The sequence below is a fragment of the Corticium candelabrum genome, chromosome 13 (genome assembly GCF_963422355.1).
Source record: "Corticium candelabrum chromosome 13, ooCorCand1.1, whole genome shotgun sequence".
Classification (NCBI taxonomy): domain Eukaryota; kingdom Metazoa; phylum Porifera; class Homoscleromorpha; order Homosclerophorida; family Plakinidae; genus Corticium; species Corticium candelabrum.
Genome location: NC_085097.1, coordinates 2,605,001 through 2,625,342, shown reverse-complemented (window position 1 = coordinate 2,625,342; position 20,342 = coordinate 2,605,001). Strand labels below are relative to the sequence as shown.

Here is a 20,342-nt window from a genome sequence, read left to right as displayed (position 1 = left end):
CGTATGGTACCGATATTGATTAGATCTTTTTACAGGGCGGGGCACTATCGACGTCATCGCCTACCGCGCGCCGATCTGGTTCGCTTTTGATGCATTGGCGTTTGTTAACCGCGTGAGTCTAGAGCCAAAGGAAAAATTTTTCTTTCCGAACTTTAACCAGTGCGTACAGCGATGCATCGAATCAGGTGAGGCCTCATTAGGACTCGGCTCTTGTGTGTTTTGCGTATTTTTCAGTGATGAACAATCTCTTTCTGATCTCTTTCGTGACTCTACCGCGTCATTTTGAGTGCTGATGTAACATTGAGACTTGACAGACGTCAAATGCGGGTACAAACGTGCGTACGTAATATAAGATGCGTGTTCTGTGTGGTACGCACTTACTAAATGGTTTGGTTTGTATCTCCTGAATACTTCCTAGTACGTGCGGCGTTTAGGGAATGAAAGGACCTTAGGTAGCAAGTAGATAAAGTTCTGTTAATTAATACAATTAATTAATGTTGTGGTAATATAATTGAGTATTACTATTAAAAATGGTGTACACAATGAAAATGAAATTGAACAGCAAGTGGTAGTGTATCCTGGAGCATTATACACAAGAGTACAGAATGATAACAAGAGCCAATATATATTGACCTTTACAAACTAAAATTGATATCAATGACACTAATTACTACTAATTTAATGTACAAAAATTAAATCTAGGAAGCTGGTTGACATGAAATATGGTATGAAGATGTAATTGCAATGCACACTGACTCGTGGCAACATTCTCTATACAAGAGGTGGATGCAAATTTGTTAGATATGAACAAACAGTAAATACCTTATACAAAAGATCCATGCTTGAACTAAGAGTTATTTATACATTGCAAAATGCTATGGTTCGTTATCCGTCTGATCACCCCTCTATGTCGATTCTAAGAGAAGCCACTTGTTGGCATTTAATTAATTAATGACTTGCTCCTCAGTAAACAGACCTCCTCCTTCTAGAAAAGGAGGTAGCACACGAGATGCCCAATGTCCATGAGAATGTCAGCAATAACAAACCCTTTGTTTGCCATGACTTGATCTCCAGGCACAAATTTATTGAGAAACCAGACTGCTTGGTAAGTCCCTGTCTGTTATTGCACCAGTAAATAGGTTGCGACACAAGCATAACATGACCACATGGCGATATTGCAACCAATGCTTTCACAGTGTGGTGGTGTTTGTATCTGGAGAAAGAAGCTGATTGCAAACCTCTATCTGAATGATGTTCTGTAAATAGTTCTGTTGCATCAATGATGCAGGTCTTTTTTAGGAAAGTCTTTCTAAATGACTGTGGTAGACTTTGATGTAGAGTATCCCTTGGCAACCACCAGTCAACGTCATTCAAATGGCAATAAAGTTTATCCATGTGACAAAAATTTCCATGTGAAACTTCAAATATTTCCCCTTTGCAGATACATTGGTACATCCAGGAACACAGCAAATAACCATGATGGCATGGCAACTACACACTCCAAAAGGTAAAACACAGTACAGTAACACTGAGTTACTGGTTCATTTATATGACAGCCACGTACAGCTGAGGACGTTATATCAAGATGAAATATTAATCAAGCATTCTCTTCTTACCTCTCAGTACCACCAGACTTGTCTAAAGACTTCCTCTTGACGTCAGTCATTCCCTAAACGCCGCACTTTCTAGGAAGTATTCAGGAGGTACAAACCAAACCATTTGCTAAGTGCGTAGCACACAGAACACGCATCATAGATTACGTACGCACGTTTGTACCCACATTTGACGTCTGTCAAGTCTCAGTGTTACATCATCACTCAAAATGACGCGGTAGAGTCACGAAAGAGATCAGAAAGAGGTTGTTCATCACTGCAAAACACACAAGAGCCGAGTCCTAATCAGGCCTCACCTGATTCGATGCATCGCTATACGTACCGGTTAAAGTTCGGAAAGAAAAATTGTTGCTTCGGCTCTAGACTCACGCGGTTAACAAACGCCAATGCATCAAAAGAGAACCAGATCGGCCAGCAGTAGGCGATGACGTAGTTAGTGCCACGCCCTGTGAAAAGGTCTCCCGGCCGGTGTTCCGGGGATTTGTGCACCCGGCGAATTTTTTTGGGGCCCACTTTCTTTAGTACCCGGATAAACGTCCCGTATACGCTGTTTTCTGCACGTGCCATAAGCCCGTCCTTCACGTATCCGCGCCAAATCCAGTCAAAAGTGCGTTTAGTCCCGCCTGTTTCTTTCGCGACATGTTTGCCAAGTTTTCGAGCTCTTTTCTTACGACATTCAAGGGCAGGTTAGACAGTGAAGCCGTACTTATGCACACGTACATGAGACTCAATCTGCATGCCATCACGCGCCTACTTCTTTTTCAATGCATCTAGGTCCGCTAGACACCTAAACAGGCAAGATTGTACGAGACTGACCTTTCCCAAAGTGAGTCCAGAGAAGGGCCAACTCATCACTGTGCCCAAAGCCACTCACTGTAGCGACCCACACAGTAGCCCAATGATGCCCAGTGAGTCTGCCTGCAGAAATCTGGCTGGAAGAATCAATGAGCAGGCTGGAGACAACACTCAAGCCGGTGCATTCCTATTTGGCGTATTCAATCTTGAAGGAATTAGAGATTCCAAGCAATACACGAAGCCAAATCCATTGCCTCCCAGGTATATGTACGTGAATTTTACTAATTAACCGGATTTCGCTAAAGCACACTTGAAGCAGTATGCAAGAGTTACTAAATGCAACATTGTACACACACAACTACAAACTGGTTGTTATTTGACTTGCTACTCAGTACTGATATGCCACAGATTGTTATCAGTGCTCAGTATACACTAGCTTATTATACATGTGGTGTGTGTGTGTGTGTGTGTGTGTGTGTGTGTGTGTGTGTGTGTGTGTGTGTGTGTGTGTGTGTGCGTGTGTCTGTGTATTTATATTATTATATCCAACCGGTAATGACTATAACTGGTTAGAATTGAATTATACAGCATCGTAAACTGGTAAACAAATGTCACAGCTGTTGCACTAGCAGCTTGAATAGTGGCATGATTTTGCTGGACACTACTTTGACGTGCCATTCATTGATCCAACCTTCCAAATATATGCAATCTTCTTCACATGTCCTACACACAATGCAAAATATTAAGCATAGCATTTCTTCAGTAAAATTTTTCATTTAATTAATCAATTAATTAAAAGACCGTACAGTACATGAACTGGTTACTTGTACAGTGTAATGACATGGACCACACTCGCTGAACCATTGATTTTCAAGGGACGAATATATATGGACATTTGTTGCTGTCCAGAACACCACAGAAAAGTATAGCTGCACCATTTTTGCAGCACTGGCTGTTAAAGGCAAAACATACATACACGCCTGCACTGGAACATGTACAAAAACCCTTTTGTGCTAAAGTTTCACTGATAAAACAGTTTTACTTATTCTCCAATAACTGATAATCTAGACCAATACAAGCCGATACCGATCGATACACGTAGCCAATCCAATATTTCACGATTATCTGTAATATTGACAACTTAATTAGTTAACATTGAGTCATATTTGTGGTATCGTAGGTCTTGTACCCTGCCACAAGAAATAAACTTATTCCAAAAATTACAGAGGCAAATTGCAGTCCTCTCTCAAGTGAAAGTGTTCCTAGAATGAGATCTCTTCTTTAGCTTCAAATTCATCACGAGGTGACCCTCACACGCCAACCATACCTCTACACATGCACATCCTCATTCTGTATTATTGGCTGCAACCAAACCATGTATCGTATACATGTAAAGTATATGTAAAGAATGTAAAGCATACCTCACTTTTCCAACATTTATTTAATACTTAATTTTAAAGATTGAGAAATTTTTTGAATAATCTGAGGTGTGTTGGGTTTGATAGTTTATGCAACATGTAAATTATACCTAAAATCATCTTTGTCTGTAAATTTACAGTTTGATAATGATTTCTACAGCCTATACATTGATTGATTTATACAGTCTATTTATATATAGTCAATATGATCTTATACGGCCAGTCAATATTGATTGATATACACAGTCAATATTGGTTGATATATAGTAAGACTATTACTGCTCGCTCCTTCATTTTAGTTCTCGTTTGAATTCCTTGTTATCTACAAGCAGTGCATTCCAAATAATTTCACTGGTTGCATCATGGGGTTTTATCCATAAAAAGTCTATGTCCACACTAAAGAACAAGATCACCAAAATAATCCATGTTTCCACATATACGTCTTCCTGCTTCTTGACTAACTTGAAATAGAGAATGTCAGTCTTCGAAACAAGGTTAAGCTCAAGACTATTGCTAATGTATATATCAATCAATATTTACTGTACAGTATACATCAATCAATATTGCCTGTATACAATAATATTGACTATATATAAATTGGCGGTATAAATCAATCAATGTAGGCTGTATAAATCATTATCAAACTGCAAATTAACAGACAAATGATTGAAACTAAATTTTAGATGTTGAATTAATTAACTATCAAACCCAGCACACACCAGCACACGTCAAATTATTCTAAAAATTTCTCTAAATTCTTTAAATTAAATATTAAGCAAATGTTGATAAAACCAAGGTATACATGCTAGCATTGCTTACACACAAATGTTTAGAATATCAATCTTGCTAAGTGAATCCTTGCCCAAAATCTATTTATTTATTTGAAACGTACCAAGAATTTTTTCAACTGCTGCTCTAAAACTCAATTGCTATCCTCAATTCCTGATTTATGTGGTTAGCAGACCATTCCCATGCCAAACTGCACGCAGAAGATGCTCCTAAAGCACATGTCAGATGTCATCCCTTCCTTTACAATTCCAACTGACACAAGAGACGAGTTCTCATTACTGATAGTTAGCCAAGCAACACACAAGAGTGATTCTCACGGAAATTTGGCGTCTCTGTGTCCTGTGCTTGAACCAAGTTGGTAGAAGCACGAACAGACGGTCTGACAGCAACTGAAACAAAATACAAAATGTAGATCTTTACTGTGGAGGGATGGAAGGATTGTACAGGATTAGTGTCTTCTTTCATTCATGAATCTGTCAGCCAATCAACTGTCTGTCTGTCTGTCCATCAGTCTGTTTGTATCTCCATCTCTTTGTCTGTCCATTGTTTGTCCATCTTTTTGTCTGTCTGTCTACTTGTCTGTCCATTGTCTGTCTGTCTGTAAGTCTGCCCATTGTCTGTCCGTCGGTCTGTTTGTCTGTTCATCTGTCTGTTTGTATGTATGTCCATCTCTCTGTCTGTCCTTCTCTCCATCTGTCTGTCTGTCCATTGTCTATCCATCCATCCAAACATCTATAGATAAGTGCTATTTTGTCCGTCCCGTCCGTACGTGGAAGTTGCATCATGGTGTACAGACAGGTAGTAGAGTCAGGACAGGGTGGAGGCTAGTCACTTTGATTCTCCATCTGTCTGTCTGTCTGTCTGTCTGTCCATCTGCCTGTCTGTGTGTCTATCCATCTGTCTGTCTGTGTGCCTGTCTATCTCTCTGTCTGTAAGTCTGTCCATATGTCTGTATGAGTCTGTCCATCTGTCCGTCTGTCTGTCTGTCTGTACATCTGTCTGTCTGTACATCTGTGTGTCTGTCCATCTGTCCGTCTATCCATCTGTCTGTGACAGTGTCAGTCTATCCGTTTGTCTGCTTATCCATCACTCTATCAGCAAACACGTGCTACACGATCCAGTCACTACAATCTGTACCCAATGCTGCTGTTTTGTCCTCCACAACAGCCAACTTCTCATCCTTCACGTTCTCCACTCCTCATTGCTGTTGATCCCCATCGGCTGTCACGCCTCCCAGTCTCTCCTTGACTTCATTCACCGATTTCACACTCACAGCAGTTGAAGTGGTTATCAGTTGTTGAACAGCAAAGGCATTAGATTACTGGGAGTCAACTTTGACAATTCAAATGAGAAAGAATCTAGACAATCAACACAATTCCCACATGATCAAAACACACTCACACACACACGCACACACACACACACACACACACACACACACACACACACACACACACACACACACACACAGACAAACAGAAAGACAGACAGACAGACAGACAGACACCGATAAACACTATTACATGATCTAGTTGCAAGAGGGTAACACTTCTAGAATTTCTAAATCAATGAACATAATGCTGAAGGTCTTTGCCATATAAGAAAGTCCTCTACTCTACATTGTTCATGACAGACAGACAGACAGACAGACAGACAGACAGACAGACACACACACACACACACACACACACACACACACGCATGCTCGGTATGCACAAACCCTACAATTGGCCTACATATCCTAGAATAATCATAACATTAAAGCATGGTATGTTATTGCTAGGTGCATCAGGAGAAAGAGTGGTTTGATGAGACATGCCAACTTCCAAGCACTCTGAATATTCAACGTCCTAGTAGTGATACCATTCAACAGTTCAGAGACATACTGCTCAATCAGCCACCATTGGCTATAGCATGTCAAAGCATTAGCACCCATCAGTTTTCAAAGTTGACATGCACAAGATGGCTGACAGATGACCTTCTTGATAGTTTGTCCAGACTTGTCAACAACTCATCAAATGACTGTATGTCGCTTGTGTTGTCTGAATACAACAAAAGATGTATGACAAACTATGTTTCTACTGCACTAAATGGCAGAAGTAGCATTCGCTTGCTTTTCTTCATTGTAAATGTCAGCATTGATCCACTGTCTAGCACTGCTTTTGCTTCTAACAAAATCCTTGGAGGCAACCACTGGACTGTGCTTGTTACAGACGTATCAACCAACTTGTCCTACTATGGCGATTCCCTTGGCTATCCAGTGCCCCCAACCTCCTTTTGGAATGTAAGCAGACATTGTCTGAACTGCAAAAAATATTGGGAGAGCAGATTGCAATACCTCAAAGCATCTTCAACTTGCACAGGCCCACTTTTGACAGAAATGGCAAACATGCTTGCCCCCGCGAATGCTGCAATTACCCAGTGCAAACAGATTCATCATCTTGTGGTGTGATTGCATTCATGTTCGTTGCTACTGTGTCATTTGGTCCAAATGAAGTTTGGCCGTCTGTTCGCCTTCCACAAATTCAATGCCATCCTCTAAAATCTTTACTTTGTATTTACCACCAGCCAAGTGCATATGCTCATTACCTACGGACTGTCTTGGCAGTTTGGTTAGTCAGAGGCAAGATTGACATTCAAAATGTTGTCAGCAGTTTAGCGTTTGACAACAAGAAGACACTTCCTAAGCCTTTGCAGGAAAACAGAAACAGCCGATTACTCAGCCTTAGCTTGAAAAAGAAGCAGGTGAGCTCTGATGTACTGGGACTTCTTCAGGCTGCAGCAACAGCAACTAACCATCCAAAACTAGATGTGCCTGGCAGACTGTCAATCACACATTCACATGTCAGGGACAGTGATAAGACAAAAGCCTACCAATCTGCAACGGGCCTCTTGTCTAAAGAACCAAACAACCAAGATAGTATGTTGTGTGATAAAATCACACCTGTTGAAAGTCCTCTGCAAAGCCCCCTTCCTAGCAACATCATTAGCGTTAGTGACCAAGCCAGGCTGAAAACAAACCCACCAACAGAAGTAAACCTTGGTTTACCTCAGGATATAGCTTACCTATTCCCTGCAAACTACAGCTACCTTGTTGTTGAGCACAGCAAGAAAGAGCAAGATGCTTTCTTGGGAGCAGAGTCCTACAACTTTACACTAACAGTATGGACAAATGCAAACACTCCTCAAGCAGCAGTGCAATGGATAGAAAACTTTGAAAAAATCTCAAAAACAACATACAGAGTAACAAGAGGAGTCAAACCATCAGGTCAAAGAGTTCTGTTTAAAACAGTGCGACACTGTCACCACCAGCAAAAGAAACTAACTAAAACCCAAGAGAAAATGAAGTCCCAAATTCCACCATCACGTATGTTCAAGAGCACCAGAATGAAGAAAACAAAGTGTCCAAGTACCTTGAGAGTGCGAGTCTATTCTAGCCTAGCCTTGGCTATTGCCAACCATCCTAGCAAAGCATGTCTGATTGACATGCAGTATAGCCACAACCACCCTGTAAATAGTGCACATGCACTTAGTTGCAGGCATGTTGCTAATTGCGCCAAAGAGGAGTACAACAATTTGTTTGAGTCAGGATACTCAGCAGCCAGAGCTCGACATGAATATGTTAACAGACTACAGCTAAAATTTGGCACTTCAGATGTTGAAGTTGCACTTGCTGATCGGTCCATCAACCCCAACTGCCAGGATGTCCAATGTTTGTTTCAAAAATGGAGACAGAAGTGTGTTGGCCCTGAAAATGGCAAATTAATGTTTGAGCGTCTATCGCTAGAAGTAAACCAATTTAATGAAGCCCATAGCTCAGAAAACGGCAGAGCGTTTCTTCAACTTTACCAGTCAGCTGAGGAGACCAAAGAAGCAATGGCTCCTGAACATCCACCAAAAGTTAAAAAAGTCACTCACAATGTTCCATTCCTTTTAGCAGTTGTCACACCCTTAATGGCGAGAGCTCACAAACTATTGTACCAAAGCAGTGAAATGGTCTACTGCGATTCTACAGTCAGCTTAGACAACTTAAACACTGCAGTGTTTGTACTCAGCTGCAGCACTGTTGCAGGAGCTGTACCGTTAGGGTGTGTGCTGGCTTCATGTGAAGATGTAGAGACTCTTACAGCTGCATTTAAAGCACTTGTCAGCATCCTACCTGACTATGCCTTTTTTGGAAGAGGCAAAATTGCAGGGCTGTTAACAATTTTAACTGATGACTCTGCAAGTGAACGAAGAGCACTCCAGATAGTATGGTCAAAAGCACAACTGCATCTTTGTGTGTTCCATTTCCTCCAAAGCATGTGGCGTTGGCTGTGGAGTGATAAGTCCAGGGTAACAGGAAACGACAGGGTAACTTATATGCTGCTCACAAAGTGCCTTCTGTACTCATCTTCAGAGCAAGCCCTAATGAATGTAAAAACTGAAATTGAAAGCAGTCAATTTCCTGTTTTCACAAAAACGGATAGACAGTTACTGGCAGCGAAAAGAAGAATGGGCTTTATGCTTCCAGACACAATTCCCAACACGAGGAAACTACACGAATAATTATTCTGAAGCAAGCATAAGAATAATCAAAGATATCCTGTTTCAAAGGCAGAAGGCCTGGAATGTGTACAGTTATTCCAAATGGTGCATATAACAATGGAGTTGTATTATCAGCGCCGCTTACTTTCACTGGCAAGTAACAGACTTGATCACTTTGTGTCATTAAAATATACATTAGCTGGTGTGAAGCTTGGTAGCACTTCCTTCGATGATGTAACAGCCACAGAAGAAGACCCTGATGTATACATGGTTAGAAGCCACACAGATCCACACAACCACTGGATAGTAGACTTGCAACTAGGGGAATGCTCTTGCCCGGTAGGATACAATGGAACACCATGTAAACACCAGCTCGTTGCAGCAACAAAATACATGAAGTCCACCATCAACAAGATTCCAACTGATTCCCCAAAAGGACGCCAGCTCCTTGCAGGCATAGCTCTTGGAAAAGATTGCCAACCCATTTAGCTTCTACAGCAGTCTTCACCAAAAGTCAGATGAAGAGTACTTGCAGTCCCTCTCTGTTGATATTCAATGGCATAATGAAGACATACGGCATTCTTTCAAAGAATCAGCCATGCTGGATGATGATCTGTTCCAACAGAAAAGGCAGAAAACAACCATGAAGGAGACTGAAATACCCAGTAGTGGTGAAGACAAGAATCAGACAATCGAGACAGTCAAAACAAGTCTCAATGAAGTCATGGTTGACCTAGAAATTGGACTTGCCCCCAACATGACAAATAATGATGGGTATCTGACAGCTGTTAAAAAGTTTTGTGAAAACTACTGGAAATGTTGAGGAAAATCAACACATCCACCGACCAAGCAGCAGCGTTTGGTTTCAGCATTACACACTTTTGGCAGTCATACAGGGATAACAAAGCACAGGCAAAGAATTCGGGTGCAGCCTACAGCCCTCAGCAGACGAAAACATGTAAAAAATTCAAGCTCTGTTCCTGCAAAAGCTGGCCGCCCCAGTGTGTTTAATAGTAGGAGAGCAACTCACACAACTCCTTCTGTCAGTAGGTATGTGATGCCGAAGCGTATACAAAAGATAAAGAGACAGCACAGTCTGTCCCTGAATAGTAGGAGAGCAACTCACACAACTCCTTCTGTCAGTAGGTATGTGATGCCAAAGCGTATACAAAAGATAAAGAGACAGCACAGTCTGTCCGCCAGTATTCAGCAGAACAGCAAAAATGCTTGACAGACTTTATTATAAACTTTATACCTAGAAGCATGTTTACTATAGATATACAATGTAAGGTATAGATTACGTGTAAGCCCATGCAATGTTCCTAAAGAGCTAAAAAGTTAATCTATGTCGACGTGACTATACGTACCGTAGTCTAGCTACTAGTAGTCTGCATATTTTAATAGATTGCTAACTGTATTACGTGTCCACCAGTTTGAAGAGGTCTCTGCTTGAACAGCTGAAAGTTGGAACAGCTCCTTTTGCGATGCAAGTGCACTGACGCAGATTTCTGCTGAATTGTGAACTAAGAAAAATAAGTTATCACAACGTAAGGTAGACGAAACGTCTAGCCTACCTGCTATAGCTACTTTGTGCGCATGTGCTTTGATGGCCCCCGAGTTCGAAAATTACGACGCAGCTACTGCTTCAGCAACGTCAATGGTGTGGCGTCGCAAGGTGCGCAGTAGTCAACGAACGCAACAACAATACAACCATGTCTCGTTCCTTCTGCCAACGTCACGTGCAGATTACAGCGTATACGGGACGTTTATCCGGGCACTAAAGAAAGTGGGCCCAAAAAGAAATTCGCCAAATCGCCGCGTGACACCGGAAGAATAGCGGCAATGTTGCGCATGCGTAGTAAAGAGAAGACAGCATCCGAGGTTTTCGCATTCCTAGACGTTTTTTCTAGATTGCTAGCCTAATTACGCAAGGCCCGGATGCAGGAATTTTTGAAAAAGGGGGTTGACCTGGTAGCAATAATTTATAGCATTACTAATTTTCTCTTTTCTAATGAAATTGTATAAAATTATTGAACCACGCCTATTGGAAAAGGGGTTACAACCCCCTGAACCGCCATCTGGATCCGCGCCTGTTACGCATAAGCTGATAAACACCAAACAAGTAATTGCCAATGTAAATTACTTGAGGAAAACAGACTGAGTGGTAATTCAACCGGTGACGTCATTTTCTCCTCTAGATTAAGTGATAGTAACATACTCAGTACTGAAATGTGTAGATTGTGTATTAAGGATTAACAAAATTTACTGCGCAAACGTCCGGAGATCGAGGCTGCATAGATCGATCGTATTATCTGTTTGCTCTATTCGTGCATTATCTGTTTGCTGTATTCGTGTTCGTGTTAATGCTAGTGGCAGCACTTTGTTTCTGTGTAACTATTATAGTATATGTGGTGTAACTACGTAAGGTTGAGAGAATTTAGCATCACGTGTGTATGTCGCAGTAGGGAGTGTCCCATATAATACGGGACACACGGCCATCAAATTTGTCGTATGGGTGCAGGCTTTTCTGAAGTGTGTGCGTTTAGCAAGGCGACTGGAGAGTCCCAGCTGTTTAAACCAAAGAAAAATCAGAGTGAAAGGCTAGAGTTCGATCTCTTGGACGCAGTACTGCTTGATTTTCCGGCTGAGGTGTTTAGCCTAAAAGACTTAAAAGTGCTGAAGTTTCCAACTGACCACGTTCACAAGCTACCTCAAGCATTAACAAAACTGAAGGAATTAGAGGAATTAGTTTTGCAGACGAGTGACTGGTGGTGCAAGAGTGCAGATGATCTGAAGAAGGAGGGCGTAGGCTTGATGGAAGTGCCTAGATTTGTTACTAGTTTGAGCAGACTTCGTGTCTTGTCTATCTACGGTAGTCCGAGACTGAAGAATATTTTTGAGATTCCACTTTTTCAACTATCTAATCTTGTTGAGCTCGAAATTGTAAAATGTGGGATCACAGACTTGCCCTCAACTACCAGCAGTGATAAATTTCAATTGAGCAAATTAAATTTGAGAGGAAATCCTCTAAGATGGATAAAACTGTCGTCTTGGTTGCAACCAACAGCAATGAGAATTCTTATACTAAGCGACTGCAACCTGAATGAGACTCCACCTGACATTTGTGACATGCAAAACTTGGAGAAACTGGATTTGTCGGGAAACAAGAATTTGCACTCATTTTCATCACTGGCATGTGTTCGTCTCAGTAATCTGACATGTTTGAATTTGAGTAATTGTGATCTTTGTGGTGCTCCTCCACTAATGAATTCCCTAAGAAATCTAAATTTTTTAAATTTGTCATATAACAAGAATCTGGAATTGTTTCCTGCAGCAGCATGTGGAGGTCTCATCAATTTGAAATTGCTCAACTTAAGCTGGTGCAACATTCAAACACTGCCAAATGAGTTGTGCAGAATGACAAGTCTAGAAAAGCTGTATTTAATGGGCAACAAGAACTTAGTCACTTTCCCATGTGTTACTCTTAGATCTTTGAAGCTGTTAGATGTGAGACAGTGTGACATACAACAATTACCAATGGAAATAGAGAGTAGGCAACATTTGGAAGTATGGGACTGGAGGTCTAGCTAGTCACATGAAAAAGTTGACAAGATCAGATGTTGTAATTTGCTGTAGGAAAATGGTTTAGACTTTCACATACCAGTAACTAAAACAACTGTGTAAATACAGAAGCAAGGGTGCGGTACAATTGTCTTTGGGTTGTTATATATATCAAAGTTTGGTTAGGCTGATTTTAAAGTTTGAGTCTTCTGAAGCGATGAATTTTATAATTGCTTTTCTTGCATTTTGGTTCTGCACGTGACGTCTGGTGACTCCGTAATTTTTTGTGGTACAATACTATCAGGTAACATATCCAGCACATTTACTACTCACAGGATAGGCTAGGATCTTAGAAATTTAATCACACTCTGTGATTTTAAAATTTGTCTATAGAGTAGAGTCAGAACTAAGAATGCGTTTTATTTATTTTTATTATATAATTATACACTTTTTGAGTCAAAGTTAGGAATGCATTTTATTATAATATTATTACACTCTTTCCTTTGAATCAACGTTATAGTGTATGGTTACAGATTTTACTTGAGTGACGTGAGTTCTAATTATCTTGACTAGGTCCTGTGCATCTTTTATTCTGGATCCTTCGTGCAAACGGGATCCGAAAAATTTCTTGCAAACGGGATCCGAACAGCGTGCTGATACCGACTGCTTCAACCTTTTCATCGATAACAATGCAACGTCTCTACGCTTACTCTAGCAGTTGTACGGCCGCGCTCTTTACGAGACGCGGAGGTCGCCATTTGCATAATGCCTTTCACTGTGCCAAATGCAACGAAACATGTCACAGATCGCTTTGCAACTATTTTTGGCAGACTCTAAAAAATAAAAGAAGACCAGAGAACAAGTTTGGAGTCGCTGCGTTGTTTCCTCGATTTACTACAAAAAGGATCCCGTTTGCACGAAAAAACTTCGTGCAAACGGGATCCTTTTTGTAGTAAATCGAGGAAACAACGCAGCGACTCCAAACTTGTTCTGTCGCCTTCTCTTATTTTTTAGAGTCTGCGAAAAATAGTTGCAAAGCGATCTGAAGAGGAGAACATGTGGGATCCCATTTGCACGAAGTTTCGTGCAAACGGGATCCTTTTTGTAGTAAATCGAGCAAACAACGCAGCGACTCCAAACTTGTTCTCTGGTCTTCTTTTATTTTTTAGAGTCTGCCAAAAATAGTTGCAAAGCGATCTGTGACATGTTTCGTTGCATTTGGCACAGTGAAAGGCATTATGCAAATGGCGACCTCCGCGTCGCCGTAATGAGCGCGGCCGTACAACTGCTAGAGTAAGCGTAGAGACGTTGCATTGTTATCGATGAAAAGGTTGAAGCAGTCGGTATCAGCACGCTGTTCGGATCCCGTTTACAAGAAATTTTTCGGATCCCGTTTGCACGAAGGATCCAGAATAAAAGATGCACAGGACCTACAAGACTAATTTGAAAGTAATCTGGTTAAGTTCTAGCTAGCTTGGAATTTCCAGGTATACAAAGTTTTCCCTGCTTGTTTGCCTTGTTTGACTTTCGGGATTTGCTCCCTGCAAAGATGAGATCGGTATCTAACTAGACATTCCTTCCGTGTTCTTGCCGTCCAATGGGTGTTTGTTTACTGACGTCTCTAGCGGTTACTCTGTGTATCTTTCATGTTACTATGTTAAGTTAATCATTTCTTTCCAGGTCGTCTCTGAATGAACACGGCATCGTTTGCCTGCAGTGTCTGAAAACTGAACAAAAAGTTTGGATATACTTGTTTCACAGTCTACTTGTTTTGTAACAACCGTTGCTCTAGATTCAGCAGACTCCATGACAACGGCAGCATATAGCTATAGTCACTAGCTAGATACACGGCCAGGGAAGTACAAAATTACTTGCTAGAAAACAGTTTGTTTGTCAGACAGTAAAGCGACTCGTACAGACCGTGTCTAGCACACACAAGAGATGCGATGTCCGGGGAAAGTGGACATGACAACGTTCGAAAGCCTTTCCTTGATGTCTCAACTGAGCAGCAGCCAAACACAGCAGTTCCATTTGACAGCGACATGCAGCTAGGATTGGATCCTCTGGATCCTCTCCGTTGTCATCCCACCCATCTTATTCACGTAAGATCGATTCGTCTAGAGCTAGTTTACCTACAATATTCCCCAACTCTCTAGGAACACGACACAATAGTGACATGACACTGTAGTGACGAGTTGACTGTATCTAGGGTCATAGAAACGGGAAAACGTTTTGGAGAGATGACAATCGATCATGCCCGGGGAGATCCTCTTCGTCTGATGAGATTACGACATCCGGCATTACATCAGACTCTGACGGTATTTTTTGCATGAATATACACGATTGCCATCTGGTATCACAATTGCTTTACGTTTAGCTCCTCCTACTGACGGGTGCCTTCACTTGGCGCTTGTTTCGCCTATCCCAGTTGAACTGACTGTAAGAAATTATTACTACCTGTAAAACATATAACTAGAATCTGATAAAATTAGTTAAATGTTAATTATATGCATGGATGCATGTGAGATTAATTAAAAAATTTTTTCTTGTAAAAGGGTTCGTCAGTCGATCTCTTGCTGTCGTTACCATTTGACAATCGTCGTCATTTGAAACGAAACGAATTTGTCACAGTTCAGGTTATTCACGACAATGGGTTCTACCGTGACGTATTGGATGGTTACTACTATTGCAATCCGTTCACCGTGAAGACAAGTATTCCATGTGAGTGCAGCTTGGTACATAGATGTTCTGTCGTTAGCGTGAACACGCGAATTCCCAAAGCAATACTGTATTCCACCAAATCTCATATACACGCACGCGCAATACTTACTAACATAGTATACTTTTAGTCTACTTGCTACTCTAACTACTCTACATTCTTCCGTCTCGATTCTCTTGACTAACAACGTGCCACATTGTCTGTAACTGCCCTAAACAAACGTCTTCAATTTCAACACGAAATCCCGATACTTCTTGGGAGTCTTGATTTCTCGTCCGTACCTGGTTGTGTGAGGTTGTCTCTCTTGTGGTTGTTGGCATGAGCGTTCCACTGGGGTCGTTTCTTCAGGTTATGGTAATGCAGATACCCAGAATGTAGGATGGATGGAGATATGGGTGATGTAGTCTTTTGCATTTGGGATGATGCTGGCGAAGTTGTCGTCCGTGATGTTGTAGTTGTAGCCGGCGTTCCTACACCAGGGTAGAGATAACCGGTTCCTGTTCCGCCGATGTCATTTCCTCCAAAGTGACATGGTTGCTCCCTGGTCGCAGTTGGTCTGTATGTTTCCTGTGAGCGGCATGATTGGTGGCCACCCTGTAGGATACCGGTCCTTTGTCTATGATTTTCCCCTCTGTCTACGTAGGTCCCTTTCTATAGTTCCTCACCATCACTGACTGGCCCGGTTCAAAACTTCGCATTGGATTTTGTTCGTTCTTTAAGACTTCATGTGGAAGTCGGGTCTGGTCAGGTCTAATTTTGTACGCAGGTTGCGTTTGAACAAGAGTTCCACTGGGCTCCTGCACGTGGTCGCGTGAGGTGCTATGCGGTACGAGAACAGATATCTGTCCACCTTGTGTTGAGTGGTAATGTTGTCTTTCTCGGCCTTCACAGAGCGTTTACAACTCTAGATGGTGCGCCGGTAATTTGGCGAACACCATTTCGTTTTATGCAATTTCGGAAGAGTTCCCAAGTGAACTGTTGCCCGTTGTCGAACACCAGTTGTTGAGGAAGCCAAATGTTCGCAAAGATGGTGCGCAGCTGTGTCACAGTCTCTTCGGCTGTGGTTCTCTTCATCTGTATGATCTCTGGTCGCTTACTGTATGCATCAATCACTAGCAGGTACATGTTTTCCAGCAACGGGCCTGCGAAATCTACTTGGAGTCGCTGCCACACGGATGCTGAAAATTGCCGCCGATACAGAGGAGTGTGTCTTGGCGAATTTGCTGTTTCTTGACAGCCCCTGCAACCGCGTACTCGAGTCTCAATGTTTGCGTTAATATTAGGCCACCAAACAAGCGAACGAGCAAGGCGTTTAGTTTGACCATACCTGGATGACCTTCATGCAGTGTATTCGGCACTCGGTCTCGCAGTTTCGAGGGAATGAACACTCTTGCTTTCCACATTAGGATGTCATGGTGATGGCTTAATTCGTGTTGGCGGTTGTAGTACTGGCTGAATAGCTGGTCTACTTCACCATCTCTCCAGCCATCGCGAACGTAGGTCATAACTATGACAACACATGATCCCTCCGTGCTTCCTTTCTTATGTCATTTACGCGGACCGGTAACGCCTCGACAATGCTGGTACAAAAGCATTCCGCTTCGTCTATTTTGTGGTTGCCAATCTCTGTCTCCGCTGGTAGGCGGAACAGGGCGTTGCAGTTAGCATGCTGTGCTGTACCTCGATGTTCAATCTGATACTGGAAAGCTCCTAGAAAAAACGCCAGCGCTGTAAGCGAGCTGCCGCTATTACTGACACCGCCTTATTTGGATCCATGATATACTAGAGAGGCTTATGGTCTTTAATGAAGATGAAAGGCCTACCCTCTAAGTACAGCTGGAATTTCTTGATTCCTCAGTGTATAGTGACAGTGCCACGCGTTTGATCTGGGCGTAAGCTCGCTCGCTCTCTCTCTCTCTCTCTCTCTCTCTCTCTCTCTCTCTCTTTATTTGAAATATTTTTCAACGCATACATAGTACTAGGCAAATGAAATAGAAGCTACTTCTAAAATGCAAACAAAAGCTAAACATGTCCATTACTCTAACTATTACAAAAGAGGCAAGTAGCACAGCATGCTACCTACCGCACTAGGTAATTACTCTCTCTCTCTCTCTCTCTCTCTCTCTCTCTCTCTCTCTCGGTTATCCACTGGGAAGCGTAGGCAACCGGTCGCTCCTTGCCATCAGGCATCTTATGTGAAAGAACGGCCCCTAAACCATACCAAGAGCTGTCGCATGCTAAAATAACTGGAAGATCTGCATCAAAATGAGTGAGGACTCGGCCTTGCAACAGCGTTTCCTTGACGCGCTGAAAAAATTTTTCTTGGCTCGTTCCCCATTTCATTTGGCACCTTTTTTGAGTAGTTGGTGGAGGAGCTCCAATGTGCTTGCCAAGTTCGGTAGAAACTTCCCATAGCATTGGCCCATACCCAAGAATGATTTGAGCTGTTGTCACATCCTGTGGGTTTGGCATTTCCGTGATGGCTCTCACTTTCTTGTCGGATTGATGGAGTCCAGCTGACGAAATGACATGTCCACAATACTTAACCGAGTCTTTGAAAAATCGACAATTACTTCTGTTTGCCTTCAGCCCGTATTCCTTCAGTCTCTGTAAGATCTTATTCAATGTAGCTAGATGTTCCACCATGGTGGTCCCCGTCACTATGATATCATCTAGTTAACATGCCCCCTGGAATTCCTTGAAGAATTTGCTCCATTGCTCGCTGCCACATAGCTGGTGCAGAGACCACGCCATAGGGAAGTCTTTGATATTGGTATAATCCCTTCGGTGTGTTCACAGACCTGTATGGCTTAGATTTCTCCTCTAGGTCCATTCGCAGGTACACCTGTTTGAGGTCCAACACACTGAAATGTTTTCCGCAGCTGACACTGGCAAAGATATTATCATCTATACGTGGCAACAGATAGTAGTCTACATCGAGTTGAGAATTAACTGTAATTTTAAAGTCTCCGCAGACTCTCACTGAACCATTCTTTTTAGTTAATGTATGTCACTATTGGAGCCGCCCGCTCACTATGGGGACTTTTGTCTCTATTCCCTCCTTGCCCAGTCTGTCCAACTCTTGCTCTACCGCTGACCGTCTTACTAGTACCACTGGGGTCTTGCTTTTCAGAATCGAGATTGAATGTCTGGCTTCAACGCAATACTTGCTTTAAGACCCTTGAGGAAACCCTGCCCTGGTGTGAAGACATCAGCAGGGCGAGCTAGTACCGTTTCCAGGGTCTGTTTAGTTTGCAGGTGCAGGATCGGTCATGTTATCCGGATCTCCTTGAGCCAGCTACGCCCAAACAGTGCTGGTACATCTCCTTCCAAAACGTAGAGTGTCAAGCGTTTTAGCGGTTGACCATGACCCACTGATACGTTAGTCTTCTCTAGAGGCTTGGTGCCCTCACCTGTGTAGGTATGCAGCTTCATCGTTGTATCCTCTAACTGGCAGTGCTTGCGAAGATACAGGCCATAGTCAGCTTGGCCAATAACTGACACGCCTGTGTCCAGTTCCATGGTAATTGGTTGGTTCTGAATAACAACCCCAACAGTTATGGATTTAGTACCTTTCAGAGTAAAGAGCAAGTGGAGCTGTTAGTGGGAGTCTTATCGGAATCACTTTGTGTTGTCGCCTCTCCTTCGTGGTCTCGGTTTCTTTGCTCGGTAGCTATTACATGTACTTTCCTGGGCTGTCGTTTCCAAGTGACTTTGCGTTTTGCTGACTTGACTTCGTTCTCTGGTTTATTCATGCTGCGGCAAGCTTGCTTGATGTGCCCTCCTTTCGGCACCCATGGCAGACGGTACTCTTGAAAGGGCAGTGTGGGACAGATAGTTTCCTAGACATTGATAGCATGCCGCGTCAACCTGGCATACTGCAGACCCATCCTTCTCTAGCAATTGTGTACCTCCTCTTCCATGTAAAGTCTCGATGTCCTTGCAAGCTTGCTCAATTGCCATGCATCACTGTACCGCGCGATCAAAGGTCAGTGCAGATATTTTTTCGTTAACAAAGGTCGTAACATCCTGTCATTCCGTATTCCGGCGATAAAAGGATCTCTCGGACGTTCATTTCTCATACTATCGGAGAATTTACAATTAACAGCTAAGTGTTTCAGTGCCTTGACATAGTCGGCTACAGACTTCTGGGGTTGCCGGATACGGTTGTCAAACTCATATTTGCAGACCAATTGGGACCGCGGCCGTAACCGCTCTGGTTTAACGTGCGATTTCATGATGCTCACTACGTTTTTGTACGTAACTGTGCCATCACTAAGTATTGATGGCGCTAGTAAGTCTTTGATCAGTTGATATGTTGAGCTGGGAATGTTGGCCAGCAGAATTGCCTTCTCTCTGTGTGGGTCAGTTATTTCATTTACCAATCGGAGCCTTTCATGTATGTGGATACCTTGCCTACAGGCAGGACGAGTGTGCCTGAATCACGTGATGACGACGCGTCATGCGCTTGATATGTCAACGTGGCAGTACGCCTGTATTCGTCTTCTTCGTAGCCATGCTTAGCTAACTACGGTCAATTAGTGTTGTTTCCCATGTAGTCACAGTCGTATAAGTAAGACAGAAGCGCTCTCTCGGTTGCTGCGGCAGGAACGCGGACAAGTAGAAACCATTAGGTCTGATCAGGGCGTCTGCTGCGTAAAGTAACGTCGTCCTCGTTGTCAGTTGTTCTGGTGTTAGCGTGAACACGCGATTTCCAATAGCGCTGCTGTATTCATGCCGTGTGTGTGTGTGTGTGTGTGTGTGTGTGTGTGTGTGTGTGTGTGTGTGTGTGTGTGTGTGTGTGTGTGTGTGTGTGTGTGTGTGTGTACACGCATGCACAATACTCTTTAACATAGTATACTAGTCTACTTGCTACTCTAACTACTATACAATAGATATCTGGGATCATAATGTATAATT

At 42.5% G+C, this 20,342-nt stretch overlaps 2 protein-coding genes and 2 long non-coding RNA genes across 6 annotated transcripts; 2 read left to right on the top strand and 2 right to left on the bottom strand.

Annotated features, from left to right (window-relative positions):
• Positions 1-767: 767 nt before the first annotated feature.
• On the bottom strand, positions 768-2,046 carry LOC134188826 (uncharacterized). Its single transcript, XR_009971391.1, has 2 exons — positions 1,936-2,046; positions 768-1,869 (listed from the first exon to the last, which is right to left on the bottom strand). It is a non-coding gene; the product is annotated as an uncharacterized LOC134188826 (long non-coding RNA).
• Positions 2,047-2,688: 642 nt separating this feature from the next.
• LOC134189054 (uncharacterized) lies at positions 2,689-10,850 on the bottom strand. 3 transcript variants are annotated; one of them, XR_009971431.1, is made up of 6 exons: positions 10,717-10,850; positions 10,556-10,665; positions 5,753-5,973; positions 4,933-5,004; positions 4,719-4,867; positions 2,689-3,131 (listed from the first exon to the last, which is right to left on the bottom strand). It is a non-coding gene; the product is annotated as an uncharacterized LOC134189054 (long non-coding RNA). The 3 variants fall into 3 exon arrangements; XR_009971432.1 differs by having other exon boundaries at positions 10,564-10,665; XR_009971433.1 differs by having other exon boundaries at positions 10,556-10,653.
• Positions 10,851-11,647: 797 nt separating this feature from the next.
• Positions 11,648-12,863, top strand: LOC134189053 (volume-regulated anion channel subunit LRRC8D-like). The gene has a single exon (XM_062657286.1). The coding sequence runs from the start codon at positions 11,654-11,656 to the stop codon at positions 12,731-12,733; it is 1,080 nt and encodes a 359-aa protein (XP_062513270.1). The 5' UTR covers positions 11,648-11,653; the 3' UTR covers positions 12,734-12,863.
• A 1,786-nt stretch (positions 12,864-14,649) lies between these two features.
• On the top strand, positions 14,650-16,538 carry LOC134188492 (uncharacterized). Its single transcript, XM_062656655.1, has 6 exons — positions 14,650-14,805; positions 14,913-15,021; positions 15,081-15,142; positions 15,259-15,438; positions 16,189-16,248; positions 16,314-16,538. Exons 1-6 carry the CDS (start codon positions 14,650-14,652, stop codon positions 16,536-16,538), a joined length of 792 nt encoding a protein of 263 aa, XP_062512639.1.
• The last annotated feature ends 3,804 nt before the right edge of the window (positions 16,539-20,342 follow it).